This window comes from Agelaius tricolor, unplaced genomic scaffold (genome assembly GCF_023055355.1).
Source record: "Agelaius tricolor isolate 1412-34295 unplaced genomic scaffold, bAgeTri1.0.p SCAF_28, whole genome shotgun sequence".
Classification (NCBI taxonomy): domain Eukaryota; kingdom Metazoa; phylum Chordata; class Aves; order Passeriformes; family Icteridae; genus Agelaius; species Agelaius tricolor.
This window is the reverse complement of record NW_027269288.1, coordinates 2,931,743-2,955,049: the sequence shown is the minus strand read 5'-3', so window position 1 is coordinate 2,955,049 and position 23,307 is coordinate 2,931,743. Positions and strand designations below refer to the sequence as shown.

Below are 23,307 nucleotides of genomic sequence, written 5' to 3'. Positions count from 1 at the left end.
TGTGCTGGGTTAGGTGGGATAATTGGGATAAATCCTTCCCTGGGAGGGTGGCGAGGCCCTGGGATGGAATTCCAGAGCGGCTGTGGCTGCCCCTGGATCCCTGGAAGTGCCCAAGGCCAGGCTGGACACTGGGAATTAGAGCAGCCTGGGATGGTGGGAAGTGCATTGGAAGGGGATCAGCTTCCAGGTCCTTCCCAACCCGTCCTAAAGAATTCCAGATTGGTCACAGCCTGTTCCCATCTTTCCATGACCGGGTGGGAATGGAACCAGCTGGAGATGTCCCCGTTTCTCGTCCCTGCCTGGTGCTGCTTTGTCCCACCAACATTCCGGGTTCCCAGCCAGTATTTCCAGCTTCCAGCCAATATTCCCAGTTCTAAATCAATATTTCCAATTCCCAACCAATATTCCCAGTTCCCAGTCGATTTTCCTGGTTCCCAGAAATACTCCCAGTTTCCAGTCAATATTCCCATTTCCAAGCCAAGATTCCCAGTTCCCAGTCAATTTTCCCAGTTCCCAGTCAATATTCCCAGGTCCCAGTCAGTATTCCCAGTCAATATTCCCAGTTCCAAGCCAATATTCCCAGGTCCCAGAAATATTCCCAGTTTCCAGACAATATTCCCAGAAAAATTCCCAGTTCCCAGTCAATATTCCCAGTTCCCAGTCATTATTTCCATTCAATATTCCCAGTTCCAAGCCAATATTCCCAATTGTCAACCAATTTTCCCAGTTCCCAGTTGATTTTCCTGGTTCCCAGAAATACTCCCAGTTCCCAGTCAATATTCCCAGTTCCCAGTCAATATTTCCAGTCAATATTCCCAGTTCCAAGCCAATATTCCCAGTTTCCAGACAATATTCCCAGTCAATATTCCCAGAAACATTCCCAGTTCCCAGTCCTGGATGCTCCCCACGTATTCCCAAATCCCTTTGCTTCCCGATGATCCCCCGCCCTCCCAGGGCTGGGATTCAATTTTGCTTCCCAACCAAAAAAATCCCCCCCCCCCCACCACCCCAAATCCACTGTGCAGAAGCGAGAATTAATTAAATTAATTAAAAAATAATTAAATTAATTAAATGGATTAAATTAATTAGTGGCCATCGTGTCATTAACGCCAGACTTTAATTAAATTGTGTGGAGATAACGACTCCAGAGCTTCCCAACAGCCGAACATTCCCAGGATGGAGAAATTCCTCCTAAAACCCATCCAAGGCAGGCCCTGTCCTCCGGTGGAGCTCCAAAGTTGGAAATTCCAGGCTGTTTTCCACCTAAAAATGGAAATTCCTCCTCTTCCTCCCCTCTTTTCCATCCTTTTGGAGCTTCCAGGTATTTCCCAGGATTGAAATCCAGGATCTCCTCAGCTCCTTCCCATCTTTTGGAAAAGATGATCCCATGGGATGTGGAGTGCCTGGACCTGGGAGCCGCTCATGGAATTTGCCAACGCCATGCGGTGGTGGTGGTGGCACGTTCCAGGAATTCTTTGGAATGTTGGCTGCAGGAAAAATCTGGGAAACTGTTGGCTGCAGGTAAATTCCCAAGGAATTTTCCTGGCTGCTCTGGAGGGAAAAATTGGGATTTATTCCATGGGGGAAATGTTCCCAAAGCTCCTTGTCCTGCAGGAACTCCTCTCCAAAGGGCCATGGCCGAGATTGGATTGATTGATCCAGGAGCAGGGCCTGGAGCTCGGGAATTCGGAACTTGGGAAATGTGGGACAGGGGAAAGGGGGAGAATCAGGAGCTCCTGGAGGAGGAGTGGGAAACGCTGCAAAATTCCCTGGGGGAAACTTGGTAAAAGGCTGGGATGCGACCGCATTTTGTGGATTTGGGATTTATTTTTCAGACTTGGGATAGACTTCCTGGATTTTGGATCTATTTTGTGGATTTAGGATGTATGTTGTGTATTTGGGATATATTTTATGGATTTGGGATTTATTTACTGGATTTGGAGTCTATTTTCCGGATTTGGGATCTATTTTCTGGATTTAGGATGCATTTTGTGGATTGGGGATTTATTTTGTGGATTTGGGATCTATTTTCCAGATTTGGGGTATATTTTCTAGATTTTGGATCTCTTTTCAGGATTATTTCCCTTCCTCTGTGCAATGGTTTGGATTCATTTTCCAAGAAAATCTTCCCTGTCGCCCTCAGATCCCTTTTTTCCTGTTTTTCCCAGCTCTGCTTCCTCCACCTCTTTTCCAGGTGTTTGGATGGATCCAATCCCTCATTCCCATCCCTCTCCCACCCGAGGAGCAGCCATTTCCATATTTATTAAATTCCTTTCCCATGATCGACAATCCCTGGCTCATCCCGCTCCTGGTGCCGGGTGGTGGAGCAGGGATGGGAGGATTGGGAAGAGATGGAAGAGAAAACCAATGGGATTCAGGATCCTGGTTTTCCTGCCTTATTCCTGCTTCCTCCTCAGCCTGGAGCAGCCCAACCATCCCTGCTCCCATGGGAGCTGCCAGAATGGTAAATTCCTGGTGGGATTTCCAGCTCCGTGCTGGGATCCAAACGCTGCTTTCCATGGAGTTCATGGAGAAGGAGGCGCTGGGATTCTCCTGGAGATTCTTCCCGTTTTCCCATCTTCCATCTTCCCGTGTTCCCACATTTCCATCTTCCCACAGTGATGGGAAGACGTAAATATGGGAACGTGGGAAGATGGAAGATGGGAAAACGGGAAGATGGATTTTTTCCGGTGGTTGAGCTGGTGACCGGCTCAGCCCTGGGAGCGCTGGATATTCCCGGCCTTTCCTCGCTCCCACTCTTGGATTTTCCTGCTGCCCTTCCCAGATTTTTTCACCAGGGAATTTTTCATCCCAATCCTCCCATTTTTTCATTTGCTCCTCCTTTCCAAACCCCATTCCAGGAGGGATTTCCTGCTCCAAAATTCCTGGGATTTTTCCGAGGTGATGTTCCATCAAAACCTCCTCCCTCGGATTTGCTCCCCAGGATGACGCTCCGGAATAAATTCCTGGTTATTCCAAATCTGGGACTTTCTCCCCGAAATTTGGAACTTTGTCTTTCAATCTGGGAATTTTTTTTTCCCTAAATTTGGAACTTTCTTCCCAAAATTTGGGACTTTCTCCCCAAATTTGGGGGTTTTCTCTTCCAGTTTGGGAGTTTCTCCCCAGAGTTTGGAATTTTGTCCCCAAAACGTGGGACATTCTTGCTAAATTTGGGATTCTCTTCTCTAATTTGAGACTTAGCCCCTGGATTTGTTCTGGAAAGGTCGGGAAAAAAGGAGAAACTGGAAAATTTTCCCCTTGGGAGCTTTTTTTGTCCCAAATTCCCATCTCCGAGGGCAGACGGAGGAGCCTCACCTGGAATGTGCTGCCCTGGATTCCGGTTGTTCCCAAGGGATGCATGGAATGAGGCTCAGGCCTGGTTTTCCAGGCTGGATCGATCCCTTGGGAATCTGGGAAGGACAGGAGGGTGCCAGCTCCGTTGGAAAACAAGGATTGGTGGTTTTGGGGAGTGAAGGGATCCAGCTTTGGAAGGGAACGCGGGAAAATCCGTATTTACAGGAAAAAACTGGGAATAATCATTTGGATGAGGCAGGAGCCGCATTCCCCAGTCGTTCCCTCCCTTCCCAAGGCTGGGAATCCCCCAGGGCATTCCAAGGGAGCTCCCGCCAGCCGCTGGATTCGCGGGGAATTAAAAGCTGGGAGAAATGGGAGCGATCCGGACATGGCAGGGTTCACATCCCACGATTTCCAGGATTCCTGTCTGCTCGGATGCCCTGGGAGCCTCCTGATGGCCTGGAATTCCACTCCTGGGAATTCCCTCTGGAATCTGAGGGCTGCCAAGGAAGCTTTGCCTTCGGAAAACGAATCCTGCTCCCAACATTCCGGGTTATTCCCCTTTATCCTTCTCCCACCGGATCATGGGTTTGGCTCTGGGGCGAGGCTGTGCTGAAAGGGGCTGAAATTCCCATTGGGAAGCTCTGGAATTGTGGGAAATTTTCAAATCCGGGTTTATTTTTGTTGTCCAAGGAGGTATTGGAGCTGTTGGATCTTTGGGAAGCAATTCCCAGCTTCCCGAAAATCTCCACTCGCCTCATTCAGGGTGGCTCCCATCCAGAGGAATGTTCCAACCATGGAAACAGCCGTGGCTGAGGAAAGCGGGAATGCTGGGAGAGCAGAATGTTGGGAATTTTGCCATTTTCCATGGAAAAATGGACAGGAAGAGCCAGACTTTGGGGGAAAAAGTCCTGGATTGGGTCATCCCGTGGCGATGGATTTGGGAATTTTTGACTCCTGGTGGTTCCGTTTCTCATGGAAAACTCCTCATGAGGGGGGAAATGAAGGATCTGAACGTGAGAATCTGGGATTGGATTTGGTTTTATCCCAGATTTCCGGGCACTGAGGGATGGGTGACCCCAAAATTCTGTCCTGGTGTTTTTTCCCAATCAGAGCCCCAAAAGACAATCCTGGGAGGGAAAACGGAGGCGTTTTCCATGGAATTGCCTTTCAGGGGGATTTGGAACAGCTGAAATTCCAGCCCAACCAGTAACACGTATCTGATCCAAACTGGTGGGACTCAATTCCCAAAAACCCTCCCTGACAGGAACCACCAGGAGCCGAAAAAGCCCAAATCCATTGCCATGACCTGACCCAATCCATTATTTTTTCCCTCGGTGTTGCTGGGCCAGGATTATGGGTAGTTCCCATCCCCATCCCAGGGAACACTTTTGTCCTGGTGTTTTCCCCCAAATTTTAGCCCCCAAAGAGGATTCTGAGCAGGTTTGGGGGGTTTTTCCATGGAATTGGCTTTGTCCAGCTGGAAATCAGGGAACGCTCCCCTGGGATTTCGGGAATAGGTGGGGGTGGAGGGCTGGGAGGAGAGGATTTGGGAAGACAGGGAGAGCACCTGGAAGTGGGAATAAGGGATAAAAATATGGATTTTTGTAAGAAAAGGGATGTGGATCTCCAGCTCTTCTGCTCTCAGGAAGCCCCGGGCATCCCAATACCTCTTCCCAAGGAATCCTGGAAGTCTGAGAGTGAAGGGAAACCAGGAAAAGCTGTGGGGCAGGGCCCTGGAAGGTTGGGATCCCGGCCAGGGTGGGATTTTGGGGAGTCTGGGATCCCTCCAGGCTGGATCCAGGGGTTCAGGGAGGCAGGAATTGCTGAGGGAAGAGGGGGCAGGGGGGGAAGTGCTGCTCCCAGTGGATCCCAGTGGATCCCAGTGGATCCCAGTGGATCCCTGTGGATCCCTGTGGGTCCCTGTGGGTCCCTGCGGGTCCCTGCTCCAGGATCCTGCATCCCATATCCCTGCCTGCATCCTGCTCCTTATTCTGAATCCCAACCCCATCCTGAATCCCAGCCCCATCCTGCATCCCAGCCTATCCTGTATCCCACATCCCTGTCTGGATCCTGCTCCCTGTCCTGTATCCCACATCCCTGACAATATCCCAACCCTGCATCCCGACCCCGCGTCCCAATCCCATCCTGCACCCCAAATTCCTGCTCGTATCCCATATCCCTGCCTGCATCCCAATCTCATCCTGGACTCCACATCCCTGCCTGCATCCCGACCCCGCATCCCATCCCCATCCTGCATCCCACATCCCAGCCTGTATCCCACATTCCTGCCTGCATTCCAACCATGCAGCCCAACCCTGCATCCCAAATCTTTGCCTGTGTCCCAACCCTGCATCCCAACCCCATCCCACATCCCAGATCCCAGCCCTGCATCCCAGATCCCATCCCGCATCCCTGCCTGCATCCAACCCCTCCCCCATCCGTGTCCCCCCTCCTGTCACCGCCCCTCCCCCATCCCGTCCTGTGCCCCTCCCCCCCCCCCCGGCACCTCCGTGACCCCCCCAAATCCATCCCTGCATCCCCCGGGCCCCCAAATCCATCCCTGCATCCCCAAACCCCCCAAACCCATCCCTGCATCCTCCACCCCCCAAATCCATCCCTGCATCCCCCGGCCCCCAAATCCATCCCTGCATCCCCCCCCCCCCCAAATCCATCCCCGCCATCCCTCCGTGAATCTTCCCCTGCATCCCCCCCCAATCCACCCCGCCCCCGAATTCCCCCCTCAATCCATCCCCCCCGATTTCCCCCCCCGGATCCATCCCCCGATCCCTCCGTGAATCCCCCCCCGCATCCCGGAACGCCCCCCCCGATCCCCCCCGGATTCTCCCCCCTCATTCCCGCCTGGATCCATCCCCCCGCATCCCTCCGTGACTCCCCCCCCGCTCCATCCCCCCCAATCCCCTCCCGGTCCCTCCCGGTCCCTCCCCGCCCCCCGCTCTCCTCCCCGCCCCCCTCAGCCCCTCCCGGGGGCCGGGCCGGGGGCGGGCTCAGCCCGGGGGGGGCCGGGGGCGGCCGCTCCAGCCCCGCTCGGCTCCGGCTGCTCCAAATCGGCTTAAGGGCGGCAGCGGCGGCGGCGGGGGAGCTGCTGCTCCGGGGGGGCAGCGCCGAGCCGAGCCCCCTCCCCAACTGGACCGGACCGGACCGGACCGGACCGAGCCCCCTCCCGAACCGAACGGGACCGGACCGAAGCGGGCCGAGCCCCCTCCCGAACGGGACCGGACCGGGCCGAGCCCCTGGCGGTGCCCGGCGCGATGCCCGCCCGGCGCCCGGCGCGGGGGCCCCGCTGAGCCGCCCCCGCGGGCACCATGCGCGCCATGAGCCCCCTGCCCCTGTGGCTGCTGCTGTGGCACCTGCGGCACCTGGCGCTGGGTGAGTGTCACCCCCCCCCTCCTCGAGGGGACAGGGACACCCCCGGGGCCGCGGGAGGGAGGGGGTGACCCCCAGGGACACCCCCGGGGCTGCGGGAGGGATGGGGCGACCCCCGCACCCCGCCGGTCACGGGGCGAGCTCGGGGCTCGGCGCCCCCGCCCTGGGGTTTGGGGTGATTGGGGGCTGGGGGGGCACCCACGGAGAGAAGAACGGGTTTGGAGTGGGGAGTTGGGGATTGGTACTGGGGGATGGGGTCGGGAGGCGTTAGTGGGGCACCCCAAAACGCGGTATTGGTGTGGGAGGCATTAATGGGGCACCCAATAACCGGGAACTGGTGTGAGATCTGTTAATAGGGCAACCCATAACCCGGTAATGGTGTGGAGTCTGATAATGGGGCACCCCACATCGCGGTACTGCTGTGGGATCTGTTAATGGGGCACCCCAAAACCCGGTATTGGTGTGGGAGGCATTAATGGGGGCACCCAATATCGCGGTACTGGTGTGGGAGCCGTTAATGGGGCACCCCATAAACGGGAACTGGTGTGAGATCTGTTAATGGGGCACCCCATAACCCGGTACTGGTGTGGGAGGCATTAATGGGGCACACCCTACAGAGGGGGTTTTTAATGGGGCACCCCCTACCCGGGCACTGGGGTGGAGCCGTTCATGGGGCGCCGTTTTTGGGGTGCGAGGGCCCGGGGCTCCCATCCATGGGGCCACCCCGAGTCCCCTTTCCCCGCTCCGGCTGCGCATCCCAGCCCCGCTCCAGCCACCGAGGGGGGGCTGTGCTTGGGGACCCCCACCAGCTCAGATTCTGGGGGGGTCGCAGCCCCTCCTGCCCCTTTGGGATGCCCAAATCCCCAGCAAGGAGCAGCATCCCCCAAATTCCCGCTGTCCTGGGGGATTGCAGCTCCCGAGCTCCCAAAAACCCCGGGACTCCCCACGCCAGCCCCAAAGCCGGGGCTCCGGGGAGGGGAAACCGCCCGGGGAAGGAAACTTTGCCCTCCTCGCACCCCACAGGGCCACCCGTGGCATTTCATTCCGTCTCCATTTGAGGCGAATTCCCTCTTTTTTTCCCCCAATTCCCGCTCGGGGGGCTCTCAGGTGGCCGCTCCTTCCCGAGCCCCGGGAAGCGGGAGCTCTTCCAGGCGCCGGGAGATGGAGGGGCGAGCGCAGCCTGCTCCGCATCTCTCTGATTTTTGGCTCTTTTTTTTGGGTTTTTTTTTTGGATTTTAATGGACTTTGTGCTCTCCGGGAAGCGCCGGCGGGCGCTGCAGGGCGCGGGGCGGGGGAGCCGCGGCTCTGCGGGGCCAGCTCCACACAAAGGAGCCGATTCTTCCCCTCCTGCTCCCGCTCCATCCCTCGGGCACCGCGCAGCCCCAGCCCAGCCGGGCTTTGGGATCGGGAAGAGAATTCCCTGAACCCCTCATTTCCTTCCCTTGGCCCTGGGGTTCGGGTCCTGCCGGGCTGCGGCTGCTCCTCCGAGCCCCCTTCCCCAGCATCCCGAGCATCCCGAGCATCCCAGCGCCGGGATTAATAAAACCTGCTCGGGAAAAGGGGGGAACTTGTGCCAAACCCTCCCCTCCCCTCCCCGCTCTCCTCCGCCGCCGTTTTAAGGTCATGGATAGACAATTTCCAAGGAACAACGCATCCCCCCGGCTTTCCCGGAGCTCCAGCTGTCTGTCACTGGCGCAGGGATCATTTTTCCTGCCTCTCTCCTGCTTTTTTTTCTCGCCGCAGATCGGGCGGTTGCTCTCGTGCTGTTGATTTCCTGAGAGCGGCTGCGGGGGAATCTCTGTTTGTGAGGGGGGAAAAATGGGATCAAAGTTGGTTTGTGAAGGGGTTGGAGGAGCTCGGGGAGCCCGGAGGGGTTGGGGGTTAGGAAGTGATGGATCCGGCGTCGGGAATTGTTTGGGTTTGGGCATCCTCGAGCTGGATTTGGGCTCCTAAACCCCACTGGAACTTGGCTGCATCCCGAGGATCCGCCGTGTTCGGCATCTCCTTCCCTATGGAAGCCGTCCCTGTGCTCATTTTGGGGTTCCCAACCCAAACCACCCCGCAATTCTGTGATCCCCCCCTCGGCTGTCCCAAAAATCCCATCCCGAGCTCTGTTTTCCCATGAGGCAGCCACAAATCCCGGCCAAATCCCGGGCCGGGGGCGCCTCCCTTTGCTCGGGGCAGCGGGGGCTGAGCTGCTCCCGAATTATTTGGGGGGTGCAGAGCGTTGTTCCCGGATTTGGGGGGTGCAGAGCGTTGTTCCCGAATTTGGGGGGCAGAGCGCTCGCCATTCCCGAATTTCCGAGGGCAGATGGCTTTTTCCTGGCTGACGGCATCCTTGGCTGGAGCTGCCGCCGTGCCCTCCCCATCCCGGCTGGAGAGCGACCCCAGGGATGCAGACCCCGGGGAGACCCAGGTGGGCCCGGCCCCACTCCCCGCTCTCCGTCCCCACATCTGCCCTGTGGCCCCAAAACCCCTTTTTATTTTTGGGGAGAGGGGGGAATTTTCCCTGCTTTCATTGTCCCCTCATCCACCTCCTCATCCGCATCCCGGAGCATCCCCCAGGAATCCGCTGGAATCGTTTCCCACCCCACAGATCATCCCTGGGGAGCTTTTTTGAGGGGGGGATTTCCAGCCCTGCTCTACATCCCTGCCCCGCTCAGGAAAAGCCCTTTTGTGACCCCGAGCACAGCCGGGATCATTCCCGAGGTGTTTTCCAGCCCTCGGGGAGCATCACCCCTGCTATTCCAGCTTTTTTTCCCCCCCTTTGTCCCCGGCTCAACCTCTTCCTTTTGCCAAAAAAAGCCGCCGGGGCCGGGGCTAAGTGGGTTAAGGAGCCGTCAGGAGGGAAAAACGAGGCCACGCGGAGGAGGCAGCGCTGGACCATGGAAAAGGAGAGGAGTGCCTGGAAAAGGGACTGGAAAAGCTGGAAAAGCTCCCTTTTCCCCTGAAATCCGTGGGTTCTGGGATCAGGGCTGGCTCGCTCAGCCCTGTCTGAAATACGGCCCCATAAAGGGCTCAGCGCCCTGGGAGGGATCAAAGTGTCGAGTTCCTGGAGATTTCCAGCGGCTTTATCCCGGTGGGATTTGCTTCGGCCTCTGCTTCTCAGCCCCAGTGGGTTGGAAAAAAAAAAAAGAAAAAAAAAAAAAAAAGGAAAATTCAAGTGTTTGAAGCTCCTGGGCTTTGCAGGGAGCTGTCCTTGGGGATATTCCTGAAAAACCCAGCTTGGGAACAGCCCTTTGCAGTTGGGGATTTACCTGGAATTCTCTCCCCTCTGCATTCCCCCCGGCGGTTTTTCTGGCAGGGGTTTTCCCAGCTGACAGGGAGCCCCTCGGGTGGATCCTTTTCCAGCCTGGAAAAGACGATTTTCCCTCGTTTTTGGAGGGAAAATCCAGCGTGGGGCTTTCCCCAGGGTGGTGGGAGGCACCTGCTCGTGTTTCTTTTTAATGGAAGGAGGAATATTGCAGGAATTGTGTCCTGGGGGAATGGGGGAAAAGGAGGAGCGGGGGTGAAATCCAGCTTTAAATTCACCTGCAGGTGCCAAAAATCCGCCCCACATTCCCACCATCCTTTCCTGTTCGCGCTTTTCCCATCAAATCCTGCCTTCAGCTCTTTCTGGGAAGTTTCCCCTCCCATTTCCACGAATCCCGCGTTCCCACGGAGCCTCTCCAGGTAAATCCAGGCCGTGCAGCCCCTTTGGAAAATCCCCCTCGCTGTGCTAATTGCCCTTTCCCAATTAGCCCAATTTCCCTCCTCCCACCGGCTGCGTTTCGGAGCCGCCACTTCCAATCCAGAGCTCGGGAAAAAACCGCGGCTCCAGCGAGGATCTTCCCTCTCCTTGTGCCTTCCCAGGATAATCTTTGGGAAGGGGAGACATTCCCAGCTTTATTTCTCCCTGGAAAAGCTCCTGTGGCTTCTCCCAGAGTGGTTCCAAAGTCCCCCAAGCCCAAATTCCCTTGGGATTATTGGCATCCCCCAAAACCAAATCCTGGGAATGTTGCAGAGTTTGGCTTGGGAATGTTGGTGCCCTTTGGCCTGGGATGAGGAATTCTGATCCAGGTGCTGGGAGCCTGGAGCTGAGCAGCCCCTGCCCTGTGCAGGCTGTCAGACATTCCCAACTCTGTCCATGGGCTCAGCCTTGGAATCCTGGCATGCTTTGGGCGGGAATTCCACGGCCAGGGACAGATCCTGCTGTCCCAGGTGGCTCCAAGCCCCATCCAGCCTGGCCTTGGACATTCCCAGGAATCCAGGGGCAGCCACAGCTGCTCTGGGAAAACTGTGCCAGGGCCTCACCTCCCTCACAGCCAGGAATTCCTTCCCAAAAACTAATTTCAGTTTTCCCTCCGGAATTGTGGAGCCATTCCCTGTGTCCTGTCACTCCAGGCCCTTCTGAAGGGATCTTTTCCATTTTTTTCTGTCGGCTCCTTCAGGTCCTGGAAGGCCAAAATTGGGTCAACCCAAAGCTTCTCTTCTCTCCAGGCTGAACATTCCCAACTCTCCCAGCCTTTCCTTGGATCATCCTGGAGCCTCCTCTGGACTTGCTCCAGAGGGCAGAATTCCCCATTTTCCTGCTCTGGGATCAGCCCTAGACCTGTGAGGTTTCCATGCCCCGCTCCAGATCCTTCTCCCAGGGCTGCTCTGTGTGCTCATCCCAGCCTGGATCCATCCTGGGATTGTCTCATTCCAGGTCCTTCTCCCCAGCCTGGATCCATCCTGGGATTCTCCTGCTCCAGGTCCTTCTCCCAGCCTGGATCCATCCCGAGTTTGCCCTGCTCTTGTTAAACTTCAGGAGATTCCCGTGGGCCACTCCAGGACTTTTCCAGGTCTGGAAGCCTGGAGGCTCCTCCAAACACCTCCAGGTCTTGCCTGGACCTTGCATCCCAAATCCATGGGTGGTCCTGGAGCATCCAGATGATCCCACCAGCCGCCCCTTCCCATGGAGATGTTTCCTGTGATGGCTTTTTCCCACCAAAATGCTCTTTCCTGCGGGGAATTCCTTGGCTTGGGAATGCTTGACCAGCTCTCACCTCTTGCTCCAGGATCTAACAAGGAAAAGCTCTGGGGATAAGAGTGGGATTTTAGTGGGAATCCAGCTGAGCAGACCCTGAGGCTCTGGCAGCGCTTGCTGAGGGAAAAGCTCCACAGGGAGCTGGGAATGGAGCTGAGAGCTCGCCCTGGATGACTGGGAATGGGCACAAATTCCTACCTGGAACAGGTGGGGGGGGGGGGGGGGGTGAAGCAGCATCACCCCCTCGCAGCTCCCAGGGATGGGATTTTTCGGGATTTTCCCCAGTTTTCCAAGTCAAATCCTCGATTCAGCCCCACCACATCCAGCTCTGCGCTCAGACCCCACAGAGAGGCAAAGCGAGGGAAGGGGCCCCCAGATCCTTAATTTTGGGAGGCAGCTCCGGCCGTGTGAATTCCCGGCTGGCGAATCCCGGCGGGAGGGATGCAGCTGACGGACGGGGCTGGAATCCTTCCCGATCCAGCTGCTCTCTGTGCCCTTTTGTTTGCTTGCGCGGCGCTGCCGGGCTCGTTCCGAGCTCGTGGCTGGCGCTCCCGTTCCATTCTCTGCTTCCCACTTTTCCCCTCTTTTTATTTTTTCCCAAAATAACCCGTCAATCACGGGCTTGTTTTCAGCGCGCTGGGGCCCGGATCCGGCGGGAGCGCCAAGGGCGGGCGGATTCCAGAGGCAGGGATAACAACCCACGGCTGTTGCTCCCTCTTTGGAGTTGTTGGTTTTATCAAATTAGGGACTGGGGGCTCTCCAAAGCCTTTGGATCAGGGAAGGTGCCTCGTTCCCATTCCCAGCTGGGATTCAGCTCTGGGGAGGTTGGGGAAATGCCAGGAAACCCCATAATTCCTGGAAAAGGGAATGGAGATGGGAATGTGGCTCCACTGGGCCCGTCCTGGCCTCCAGACCACACATTTTGGCTCCTCCAGTGCTGGGAGAACTTCTCCGTCTGGAAAATCCCACCTGGAGCAGGGGAGGCAGGGAATTTGTTCATCTCCTGCCCAAAACTCTGGAATAATTTCCCATTCCTATAATTCCTTGGTCTGTATTCTCCAGGCAGAGGGGATTAAAAACCCCTCTCCATCTCCTTGTGCTCAGGGATAAATCCAGGAGCCGCTTCCCATCCAGCCAGGACAGGGAAAATGGGAGCTGGGAATCTTCCTTTGGGATGCACCTCCTGCTTTTCCACCTCCTTGCTCCTTTTCCAAGGATCTGGAGCCCCAGGGAAGGGCTGGATCCAGGGAGAGGCTTCATGAGGGGAGTTTGGGATCCGAGGGATGGGTGGGAGGAAGGGTGAGGAGGGATCTGCATCCCCGTGGCCTCCAGTCCATGGAAATTCTTTTATTTTTTGGGATGAATTCCATGGATAAGCCTGGATTTATGGGTAGAACGTTGCTTTGGAGGCCGCTCGTGCCAGGCTGGGCCCAAGGTGGGAATTGCTCCTGGAGCTGGGGCCTGGAAAAGAGGGAAGTGACGGAAGGGACAATTTTGGCCAGTGATGGTCACCATGGGATGTCCTGGCGTGGATTCGGGAATCTCCGGCTCTTCCTGGCGGGACTGGGCCAGCAGAAGAGGGGCACAGAGAATCCAGCTCAGCAAATTCCAGCAAAATCCTCGGGATCATCCCAATTTTGGGATAAGGGAGAAGCGGATGGGGTCCCTGTGAGCCTCTTGTGGAGATGTTCCCCTTCCTCATCCTGAGTTCTCCGTGGCTGCATCTTTCCTTTGGAAAAACCCCATGGATTGGATGGGAATTGCCTGGGAAGGGATTTTGATGGGATGGAAATTCCCGGCCCAGCTTTGCCCCTCTGGAGAGAACATTCCAAAGCTCCGGCTCCAAGGCTTTGGGAGATTCCAAGCCTGGATTCCTGGACCAGGATTTGGGATTCTCCCGCCGCTCCATGGAGAATCTTCCTCCTTTTTTTAGGCCCTGCCGCCCCCGTTCCCTGCGGATGGAGTCACACAAAGTGTGGGAACACGGGATCCACGTGGGAACACGGGATCCACGTGGGAACACGGGCTCTGCCATTCCACCCTCGGCAGCTCTGGGAGCATCCCGAGAACCGGGGGTGGAATTTGGCTGCTTTCCTGGCTTTCCTCCTAAAAATAAAGCAGGGAATGTTGGATTGCGGGAGGACCCCGTGACTCTGAGAGGGGTGGGAAAGGCCAATGAGCCTGAAATATGCCCAGGGAGCTGCTGGGGAGTGGGATTTTCCATAGGGGATGGATGGATGGATGGATGGATGGATGGATGGATGGATGGATGGATGGATGAAAAAAAAATAGATCCACTGTGTGGGATTTTCCATGTGGGATAACAGGCTGGATCTGCTGGGGAGTGGGATTTTCCATGGGGGATACAAGGCTGGATCTGCTGGGGAATGGGATTTTCCATGGGGGATACAAGGCTGGATCTGCTGCTGGAACAGCACCGGGCAATGGGCAGATCCTGTTCCAGAAAAGATCCAAAGGATGCAATTCCCACCAGGAACAAGGGTCCCAGAGAGCCCATCCTGTATGGAAAAGCCTCCAGCGCTCCGGCTCCACTCAGAGTCCTTCCCTTTGGAATTGGATAATGAGATGTTTTCCATTAACGCCAGCTCCCGGTGACCCTTTTGAAGTTCTGTTTGCATCTCCCTGCGCTATTCCAGCTTTTTTTCTGTAGGGAAGCGCTTTGTGAGGAGTGGAGATTGTTTGGATTCCTCCCGAATTTCCGCTGTAATTAGTGCAGGGATGGGAAGGCGAGAGGAGCTTAGGGAAGCATTTCCCAAATTAAATCTTCCCATTCCTTGGAATTTGCGGGGTTGTTTTTATTTAGGGCAGGAAAATCCGGGAGATTCCATGGTGGGAGAGAGAGGGTTTGGGCAATGGGATGGTCAGGATGCTCCTGCCGTTCTTGGTTTGCATGGATCACGCTCCAGACCTGCTCCATGATTCCCAAAAAAAAAGGGTGAAAAAAATCCGAGTTTTTGGGCAGAAAGGATTTGATTGGAATGATTTTATCTCGGGGGGAGGGAGGGAATGGGAATGGGAATGGAAATGGGAATGGGAAAGGAGAGCACTTCCGGCCTGGAGAATGGGAATGGGAATGGGAATGGGAATGGGAATGGGAATGAGAATAGAGAGCACTTCTGGCCTAGAGAATGGGAATGGGAATAGAGAGCACTTTCAGCTTGGAAAATGGGAATGGGAATGAGAAGGGAAAGAACTTCCAGCCTGGAGAATGGGAATGGGAATGGGATTGGGAACAGAGAGCACTTCCTGCCTGGAGAAAGGGAATGGAGGGCACTTCCAGCCTGGAAAATGGGACTGGGACTGGGACTGGGAATGGGACTGGGAATGGGAATGGGACTGGGAATGGGGGGCTTTTCCAGCTGTTTAACATCCCGGGCACTCCTCTCCGCCCCGCTGAGCAGGAAAACCTCCCGCATTCCCGGCCTCTCTTCCTGCCCTCCCGGGAGCACTGAATTAAAGGAATATTGGATGATCCCACGCTTGGTTATGTTTTATTAACGCAGAGCCTCGGCCCCCCGGCACATCCAGAGGATCCGAGGCTCTGCCGGGCGTTTGTCCCTCTTTTCCAAGGTCTGGCTGCCGCTGATATTCCCAATTCCAGTCCTTGGCTTGGCTGGGGCGTCGGGTTATTCAGGAAAAGGAGGAGAATTTGGGATAAAAAAGATAAAAAATGGGAACGTGTGGTTTGTCTGAGGATTCTCTGTGTCCTGGCAGGCTTTGGGATGGGAGTTTCGCAGCAGGAATAGGGATGGATGCAGGAATAGTGATGGATTTGGGAAAGCAGAGTCATGGACACAATGTGGAGCCATGGAAAAATCTCCTCCTGATTTTCCAGCTTTGCTCCATCTCAGGGGTGGGAGAACCCCCAGAATGTCGGATTTGAGGGAGAAGATCCCCAAAAAACGCCAGCATTCCACAAGAAGAGCTAAAGGAGGGATCGGGGCTGGGATTTTGCTCCCTCAGCCTTTGGGATCAGCGGGAAAAGCCAAACATGGATAATGGGACAGCTCTGGAAGTGCTGGGAGAGGGAAAGGTGTTAATTAGCAGTGATTTCCTAGTGGATGGATCGGGATGAAGGGAAGAGCCCCAAGGAGATGGATCAGGATGAAGGAAACTGCCCCAAGGAGATGGATCGGGATTAAAGGAAGAGCCCCATGGAGATGGATCGGGATTAAGGGAAGAGCCCCATGGAGATGGATCGGGATTAAGGGAAGAGCCCCATGGAGATGGATCGGGATTAAGGGAAGAGCCCGGCACATCCTCTCTGTGGGAGAGGGAAGTGTCGGGAATCAGTGCCTGGAATCAAGGCTGGAAGAGGGAGATATCCATTAATCCCATTAGGGATGCGGAATTACCGGGAGAGCAGAGGGATTATCGGCCATGGAGTGTGAATCTGGAGGAGAGAGAGCAGCGATCACAATCGTGCTTTGTCCAGGGAATGGGGCTGGAGAGGGGCTGGAAAGATGGGGCTGGATGAGGTTGGGCCAGGGAGATCCTGGGGGATGGGATCACGGTGTTCCCAAGGGATGAGGGAGAGTTTGGGATGCAGCTGCATCCCTGTGCCTGGGAAAAGCATCTCCAGGCCAGGGTCAAATTTTGGAGCTGGGAATCCTGGTGGGAATTTTGGCTGTTTCCATGGAAGGTCTGGAGGAGTCTGTCCCAAAAATCCAATCCTTCCCTTCCCTTCCCTTCCCTTCCCTTCCCTTCCCTTCCCTTCCCTTCCCTTCCCTTCCCTTCCCTTCCCTTCCCCCTCCAGAACATTCCTCCAGGAATACCGAGGGTTTTCCAGCTGAGCCGGGACCATTTGGGGCTGATCCAGGTGCCCCAGGCACCCTCCAGGTCATTTTTTTTGGGAAAAAGCTGCACATCACACCCCGAATTCCAAAAACAAAGTGGATTTTGGAGCTCCTGGGATTCCTGCAGGGACTGGGTTTATTTTTGTGCTTCCTCTGCCTGAGGTTGTGCCTCCGGAGAAAGAGTTCAGAAGGAAAAATCCCAAAATATCAGTAACAATGATCCCTTCCCAGCTCCTCCGGGCAGGAATCGATGGAAGGAGTGGAGATTGCCCGGAGCCGACAGCTGGGAGGGAGGGGGGGATCGATGGCTCCTCGTTTGTCACCAATCAAAAATCTGGGATAATTGGATTTCCCGCAAGTGGAGAAATAAATCAGGGAATTCATTATCCGGGTCAGGGTCACCCCTGCTCCAGGGCCACCGGGGCTTGGGAAAACCTGCTTGGAACTGGTGGGAAACCCGGCGGGGTCTCCCAAACTGAAACCTGCTGACTTTCCTGAATGGAATTAATGGTTTTCCCTCTTTTCCCCATCCCAAGCCTGTGGGTCTCCCATAAAGCTGGAAAAAGAGGAGTTTCAGGGAGGACTGAGGAGTTTTGGGTGGGAAAATTCTTTCCTGCTGTTATTTTTGGGAGCAGGAGCACCTCTGATAAGCCCCTGCTGTTCTTCCAGGATGGGATTTTTCGGGATCTCAAATTATCCCCTTGCTGTAATTCCAGGACTTTCTGAGATCTCAAATTATCCCCTTGCTGTAATTCCAGGATTTTTTGGGATCTCAAATAACCCCTTGCTGTTACTTTGGGATGGGATTTTTCTAGGATCTCTAAAAACCCCTTGCTGTTATTCCGGAATTTTTGGGGAGGATCTCAAAAAACCCCTTGTTGTTACTCCCGGATTTTTTGGGGTATTTAATAACCCCTTGCTGTTACTCTGGGATGGGATTTTCTGGGATCTCTAAAACCCCCTTATATCTGGAATAAAATAGTCCATAATTTTCTAGGGATCTCTAATAAACCCCTACTGTTAATCCAGGATGGGATTTATTGGGATCTCTAATAACCCCTTGCAGTTACTCTGGGATGGGATTTTCCTGGATCCCAGATGAGCTGGAAAGGACCTTGCTTTCCCCTTCCCAAGTGGGGAAACTGAGGCATGGAAAGCCCTGGAACCCTGGAATGCTTTGGGTTGGGATGGACAGGGACATTTCCCATAGGCTGTTGTTCCAACGTGGATTTGAGCACTTCCAGGAACAGGGAGCAGCTCCCAGCTCGTGCCTGCTCTGTTAATTATTCCTGCTGGGATTAACTCCAGCAGGGATTAACACCCCGAGCCGCAGCTTCCCAGAATTGGCTGCTGGTGCCATAATCCCCATCCCAACGGAGCTGGAACAGCAGGAAAATCCTCAGCTGCTGTCAGCAAATCCCTCCCAAGCCACTGATTGAGCTCTGCCAGGGGTTTGGGATTTTTTCCCCAGTTTTCCAATCCCTCAGCTCTGGTTTGGGACTCTAAAAACGAGCGCTGGGTGCAGCAATTCTCCTTTTTCACTCTGGAATTGCATTCCTGGGTTGGATTTTGTAGGGCAACACCATCTGGGGATAAAATCCTTTATCCCAGGTGAGGTTCTCCATAATCCCAGTGCCCAGGGGTGGCATTCAGAGGGTGCAGCTTCCCAGGGAATTCCAGGAGCATCCAGCTGGCGGGAATCTCTTCCTTGTCAGGATGCAGAGCTGAGCCGCTGGAAGAGGAGGGCTGGGAATTTGCTGATGTGAGGAAAAAATCCCATTTCCAATCTTTTTCAGTGTGGGATTAGGATACAGCCTCTCCTTCGTCCTGCCACACTTAATTCAGGATTAATTCCACATCTGCACATGGAGATCAGATCCTGCTGTGTTTTCCGTGGAGCTGCTTGATTAAAAACCAGGGAAAAGCAGAACAGGGGGAATTTTTAGCCCCGGGACACCTGGACATTCCGGTTTGGAGCATTAATCCCGGTTAATCCAGGTGTTGAGGAGGCACCATGCTCTGATGGAAGGGTTTTAGGGAATGTTCAGCCATTCTGGAGGCATTCCATTGGATTTGGTGGTCAGTGATCGCTCCCGCTCGGCAAAGTTGGGATTGTAGGAAAAATGCCGGTCTGGTGAGATTGGGATTTGCTGGAAATAGACAAAAATTCCATGGAAATGGATTGGAGAGTGATCCATGGGACAGCTGGGGGGAGATGGAAAAAATGGGGGGAAAGAAGGAAAAATTGGGATTTTTTTAACAATTCCCGAGTGTCATTGGGATCTGCTGGAAAAAGGAGGAAGGAACTCCCTCCTGGGATTTATCAGCAGGAGGAAATTCCTGCCCTGCAGCCCAGACTGGGGGTGGAAGCACTTCCGGGTGGAAAACGGGAAAATCCAGTTGATGTGGAGGAAATCCTGCAGGAACGGGGTTCATTTATAGGGAAAAGGGAAAATTTGGGATGAGAGGTGGCACCTCCCACCTGCTGGGCCTTGTGTGCCCAAAATGCATTGGCTTCACCCCATGGAATGGCAATAAAATTGGGGAGTGACCGATCTGGGGAATTGTGCCTTAATTAACTTGGGGGGAGCTGGGAGCTGGGAATCAACCCTGATTTGCATATTTGCATAGATGCAAATGAGGGCCATGATCTCCATTTATCAAACGAGGCGTCTCAGACCCATCCTGGCCCTGCGGAATTTTTGGCTCCGTTTTGGCTCCGGCAGCTGTTCCAACATCTGGGAAGAGGCCACGAGGTGCTGGTGGAGCCATCTCTCCAAATTAGGGATGGTGCCAGGTTTTTGAGGGAATTTGGCTCTGCTGGATTCACCTTCCCACCTTTCCCAGGATGAGGCATCATTTTGGATTCTGAAAGCGCCCAAAATGATCCAAACAAAACAAATAATCTGGAAAAATCCTTGGATAATGAGGAAAAGGGGTTAATGGAACAGGAGAAACAACAGCGGAATGATGACAAACATCCGTCTCTTCCCAAAATCCTGATCCACCAACCCAGGAGCTCTTCCCAAAATCCAAACCCATTGACCCATCACAGGCTCTTCCAAAAACCCCAACCCAAAGATCCACCAGGAGCTCTTTCCATGATCCCAACCCAACAACCCATCCCGAGCTCTTCCTGAAATTCCAAGCTCTTCCCGAAATCCAAAGTCAATCACTCATCTTGTGCTCTTCCCAAAATCCCAATGACCCATCCCAAGCCACCACTCTGAGCAGCTGTGGGAGCTCCAGTGGGATGTCCAGCGTTTTATGTTATGGGAATATCAGTGGGATGAAGTTGTGGAGATAAAATATTCCCCCCTCCAGCACCGCTGGGAGGCCAAGGGATTTTATGGAAACATTGGAAGTGGAAAAGGGGGGGGGAAAGTTATAAATAAAACTTCCCAGCGTTTCAGTAAATGCTCCTAAACATCCTTCCCATGCGGAGATAAATATTCCATGTGTGATTTACGGCCCTGCATTCCCAGGCTGTGCGGGCAGCGGGATAAAATCCCATAAATCACCGGGAATATCAATGCAGCCACCACATTCTTGCTGATAAGCAGCGTGGGCCAGGAAAATCCATCTTTTCTGCGCCAGCTGCGCCTTGACGGAGTTGATTTAAGGAGTTTTGGGATTGGGAGGGGTTTCCCAAGCCTTGGGAGGGTCTTGGATCCTTCTTTGTGTGTTTTCGTGGAAAGGAATTCTCTTCCGGGGGGGTTCAGTTTTGGGGGTGTTGGGATTTTGTTCCACACAAGATAATTCCCATCCATCCCAGGGAAATACTTCCCAAATCTGACAGATCCTGGCTTTCCGATGGATGTTGCTTCCCTCCGGTCCTGTTTTTCTTATGTTCACCCCCAAATCCTCACTTTTCCAGCATCCCTGGTTTTGTTCCATCTATCCCAGGGACATACTTCCCAAATCCAACTGATCCTGATTTTCTGGTGGCTGTCGCTTTCCCCCAACCGTGCTTTTCTTGTGTTCATCCTGAAATCCTCACTTTTCCAGCATCCCTGCTTTTGTAGCCACTGGATTTATCTCCCGGGATGGGAGGGATGCAGCCCTTAGATCCACCATGGAATTTCATCTCTGAGCATCCAGGAAATCCCTGGACTTTTGGGATGAGAGACCCCCTTAACATCCAAAAATTCCAAAGCCATTCCAAGGGTTTGTAGCAGGGCCTGGTCTCCCTCCAGCCAAAGCCGTCACGGTTTTCCCTCCAAACATCCATCTTTTTCCTGGAACGCCGCATTCCCTGTGGATTTGTGCCGGAGATGTCGAACAAGCACGAAATCGACGCCGTGAGCTGAAGCCAAGCTGGGAACGGGCTCCCTCATCCCGTGCTCCAATGAGCCGGAACAGCTCCGAGGAGCTTGGGAAAAGCTGGATGAAGACATTCGAGGATTTATTCCAGCCCGTGCCCAGGCCACGGGGCTGATTCCGACGGCTCAATCCCACCCGGATTTGTCTGTCGGGAGGCGCAAAGGTGGAAAACGCTGGAGTTTTCTTAGGATTTACTGGGCAGGGAGAGACCTGGACTTGAGTCGTTGTGGGAAGGAAGCTGGATGGGGAAAAGTGGAAATGTGGGAAGGAGGAGATGGAAAGAGGACGGAGATTGGAATTGGAGAGATGGGACACAGCACCACCGGGAGGCTCCCAGATCCCAGATTTCCTGTGGCCTTTCTGCTCCCAAGGTGCCCAAACTCTCCCCTTCCATCTGAAATCCTTTGCTGTGCTGAGGTTGTGCTGATGGGGATGAAAGTCCCGCAGAGCTGGAATGTTTGGAATGTTTTTGGCCCAGCAGGATCCATTTGGATCTCATTCCTCATTTTTCTGCTGCCTCTGGAGCCGCTGGAGTCTCGGAGCTGATGAGAGCCAATCCCACCCCTCCAGAACATAAAAGTGACTCTGGAGCTCATCATGAGGAGAAAACCAGCCCCAAAATGGATTTTTCCTGAAGATCCATCAGCATCAATCCTCGGGAAGCCCTCAGGTGGTGCTGGAGATGCTCCCCATGGACACAAGGACATTGGGAATCATGGGCACGGAGCAAATCGGGAATTCATCCTTTTTCTTTGGACTGGGATATTTTGGGATATCTTTTCTTCAGGATAGTTTGCTTAGGAGGAATCTGGGATTTAAGGAAAAAAGGGAAGCTGGACAGTGGTTAAAAATTCCATCTTGATGGGATTTAGGTGTTGAAATCCTTGGGAGCTGGGATCTGTGGGTTTGTTTTGTCCGTATTTTATAAAAATGGGGAATCATGGAATGGGTTGGATTGGAGGGACCTTAAATCCCATCCCAGTCCCTGCCATGGACAGGGACACCTTCCCCTATCCCAGGCTGCTCCAAGTCCAACCAGGCCTCGGACACTTCAAGGGATGGAGCAGCCTTGGCTTCTCCAGGATGAATTGATCCATAAAATTCCATCATTCCATAATTCCCACAAGGTTTGCTCACGGAATGGACAGGGAACAGCCCCCGGAGCCTGGCTTGAAGGGGTTCCCTCACTTCATCTTCATTTGAAAGGGGCTGGGAGGCCGAAGGGGCCGTGCTCAATCCATGGATTGATCCAAAGGATTGATCCAAACCATTGATTCCCATCACAAAGAGGCTCGGGACACATCCGTAGGATCCGGCAGATCCTGCATCCCACTAATTGGAGAAAAATGGACCCAAAGCATGGGCTGGACGTCCCCCTGCTCATTCCAAACATTTCCTCCTGATCCCTAAAAATTTAGGAGCTGGTTTGGTCCAGCAGCCCCGCCTAAGGAATAATTCCAGATCCAGCTGCGGAATCGTTCCCTCCCACTTATGGAAATGAGAGAGGGAAGCGGCGCCTAATGAGATGTTTGTGAGGGAAGAGGAATTTTAATTACTGGCTCTTAATTGTCTGCTCGGCCCGTTAATATCCCATTTTCCCGGGATTAATGCCATTCGCTCCCTGCCAGCCGGGCTCCTCCTCTCCTGGGGGTGACGCCAACTTTCCCGGGTTTATTTTAGGGAATGCGCCCGTTTTCCAAAAGCCAGGATGACTTTTGGGAGGGCGGTGGAAGGGTTGGGGAGGTTTAACCCCGTTAACAGAGCTGGTGGATTTTTGGGAAGCAAAGCTGAATATCCAAGGAAAACTCAGCACAAGGCTCCCCCAATCCATTTCCGCCACTTCCCAAAGGCCCATTTTCCTTGGAAGCGTGGCGCCGACTCTGGCTGTCATGTCCCATTCCCTGGCTGGTGTTAAACCCATGCCAGACGCTTATTCCTGTTTAAACAAGAAATAAAATCCCGCCGCAGCTTTCCAGGAGGAAAAGCTCCGGATTCAGCAAAATTCCACCTCCCTGGATGGGGCCAGCTGGGAATTCTTTGCCCTTGGAGCCCTCCTGGGTTAACAACGGGAGGCAGCATCATATTCCGACTGTAAATTGTCCTGGAATGTCATAAATAAAGCATGGCCGGAGCCGGGAAGGGAGCGGGAAGGAATTTGCTGCGTTCCCAGGAACAACTGGAGCTGCTGAATTTTTCATGGACAAGATGTTGCAAAGCGCCGCCAGTCAGAGCACGTTTGGTTCCTGAGGATCCGGGGCTTCGATCCCTGGATCTGCCACGGCCGTGGACGTTCCATGGTCGGGAATTTGCAGGAGTGCTCCCAGATTTTTCCAGGGGGGTTTGCATCCCTTTGGATCCCGCTGAAAGGAGTGAAATGTCTCCTGCTCTCCTTAAATCCTGGGAATTTTGGGATATTGACCGGTTAAGGGAGTGCTGGTGTCTGTTTTCCTGTTCCCTCCTGGTTTTCCCATCCCATCC

At 54.2% G+C, this 23,307-nt stretch overlaps 1 protein-coding gene and 1 long non-coding RNA gene across 2 annotated transcripts in view; one reads left to right on the top strand and one right to left on the bottom strand.

The window, feature by feature from the left end:
* Positions 1–1,085: 1,085 nt before the first annotated feature.
* Positions 1,086–5,667, bottom strand: LOC139600676 (uncharacterized). The gene is made up of 2 exons (XR_011682637.1): positions 3,316–5,667; positions 1,086–1,551 (listed from the first exon to the last, which is right to left on the bottom strand). It is a non-coding gene; the product is annotated as an uncharacterized lncRNA (long non-coding RNA).
* A 603-nt stretch (positions 5,668–6,270) lies between these two features.
* Positions 6,271–23,307, top strand: part of IGSF21 (immunoglobin superfamily member 21) — a 39,527-nt gene continuing 22,490 nt past the window's right edge. The window contains exon 1 of the mRNA XM_071448796.1: positions 6,271–6,684. Coding sequence (XP_071304897.1) covers positions 6,621–6,684 — 64 coding nt within the window. The 5' untranslated portion in view covers positions 6,271–6,620. The remainder of the gene's footprint in view (positions 6,685–23,307) is intronic.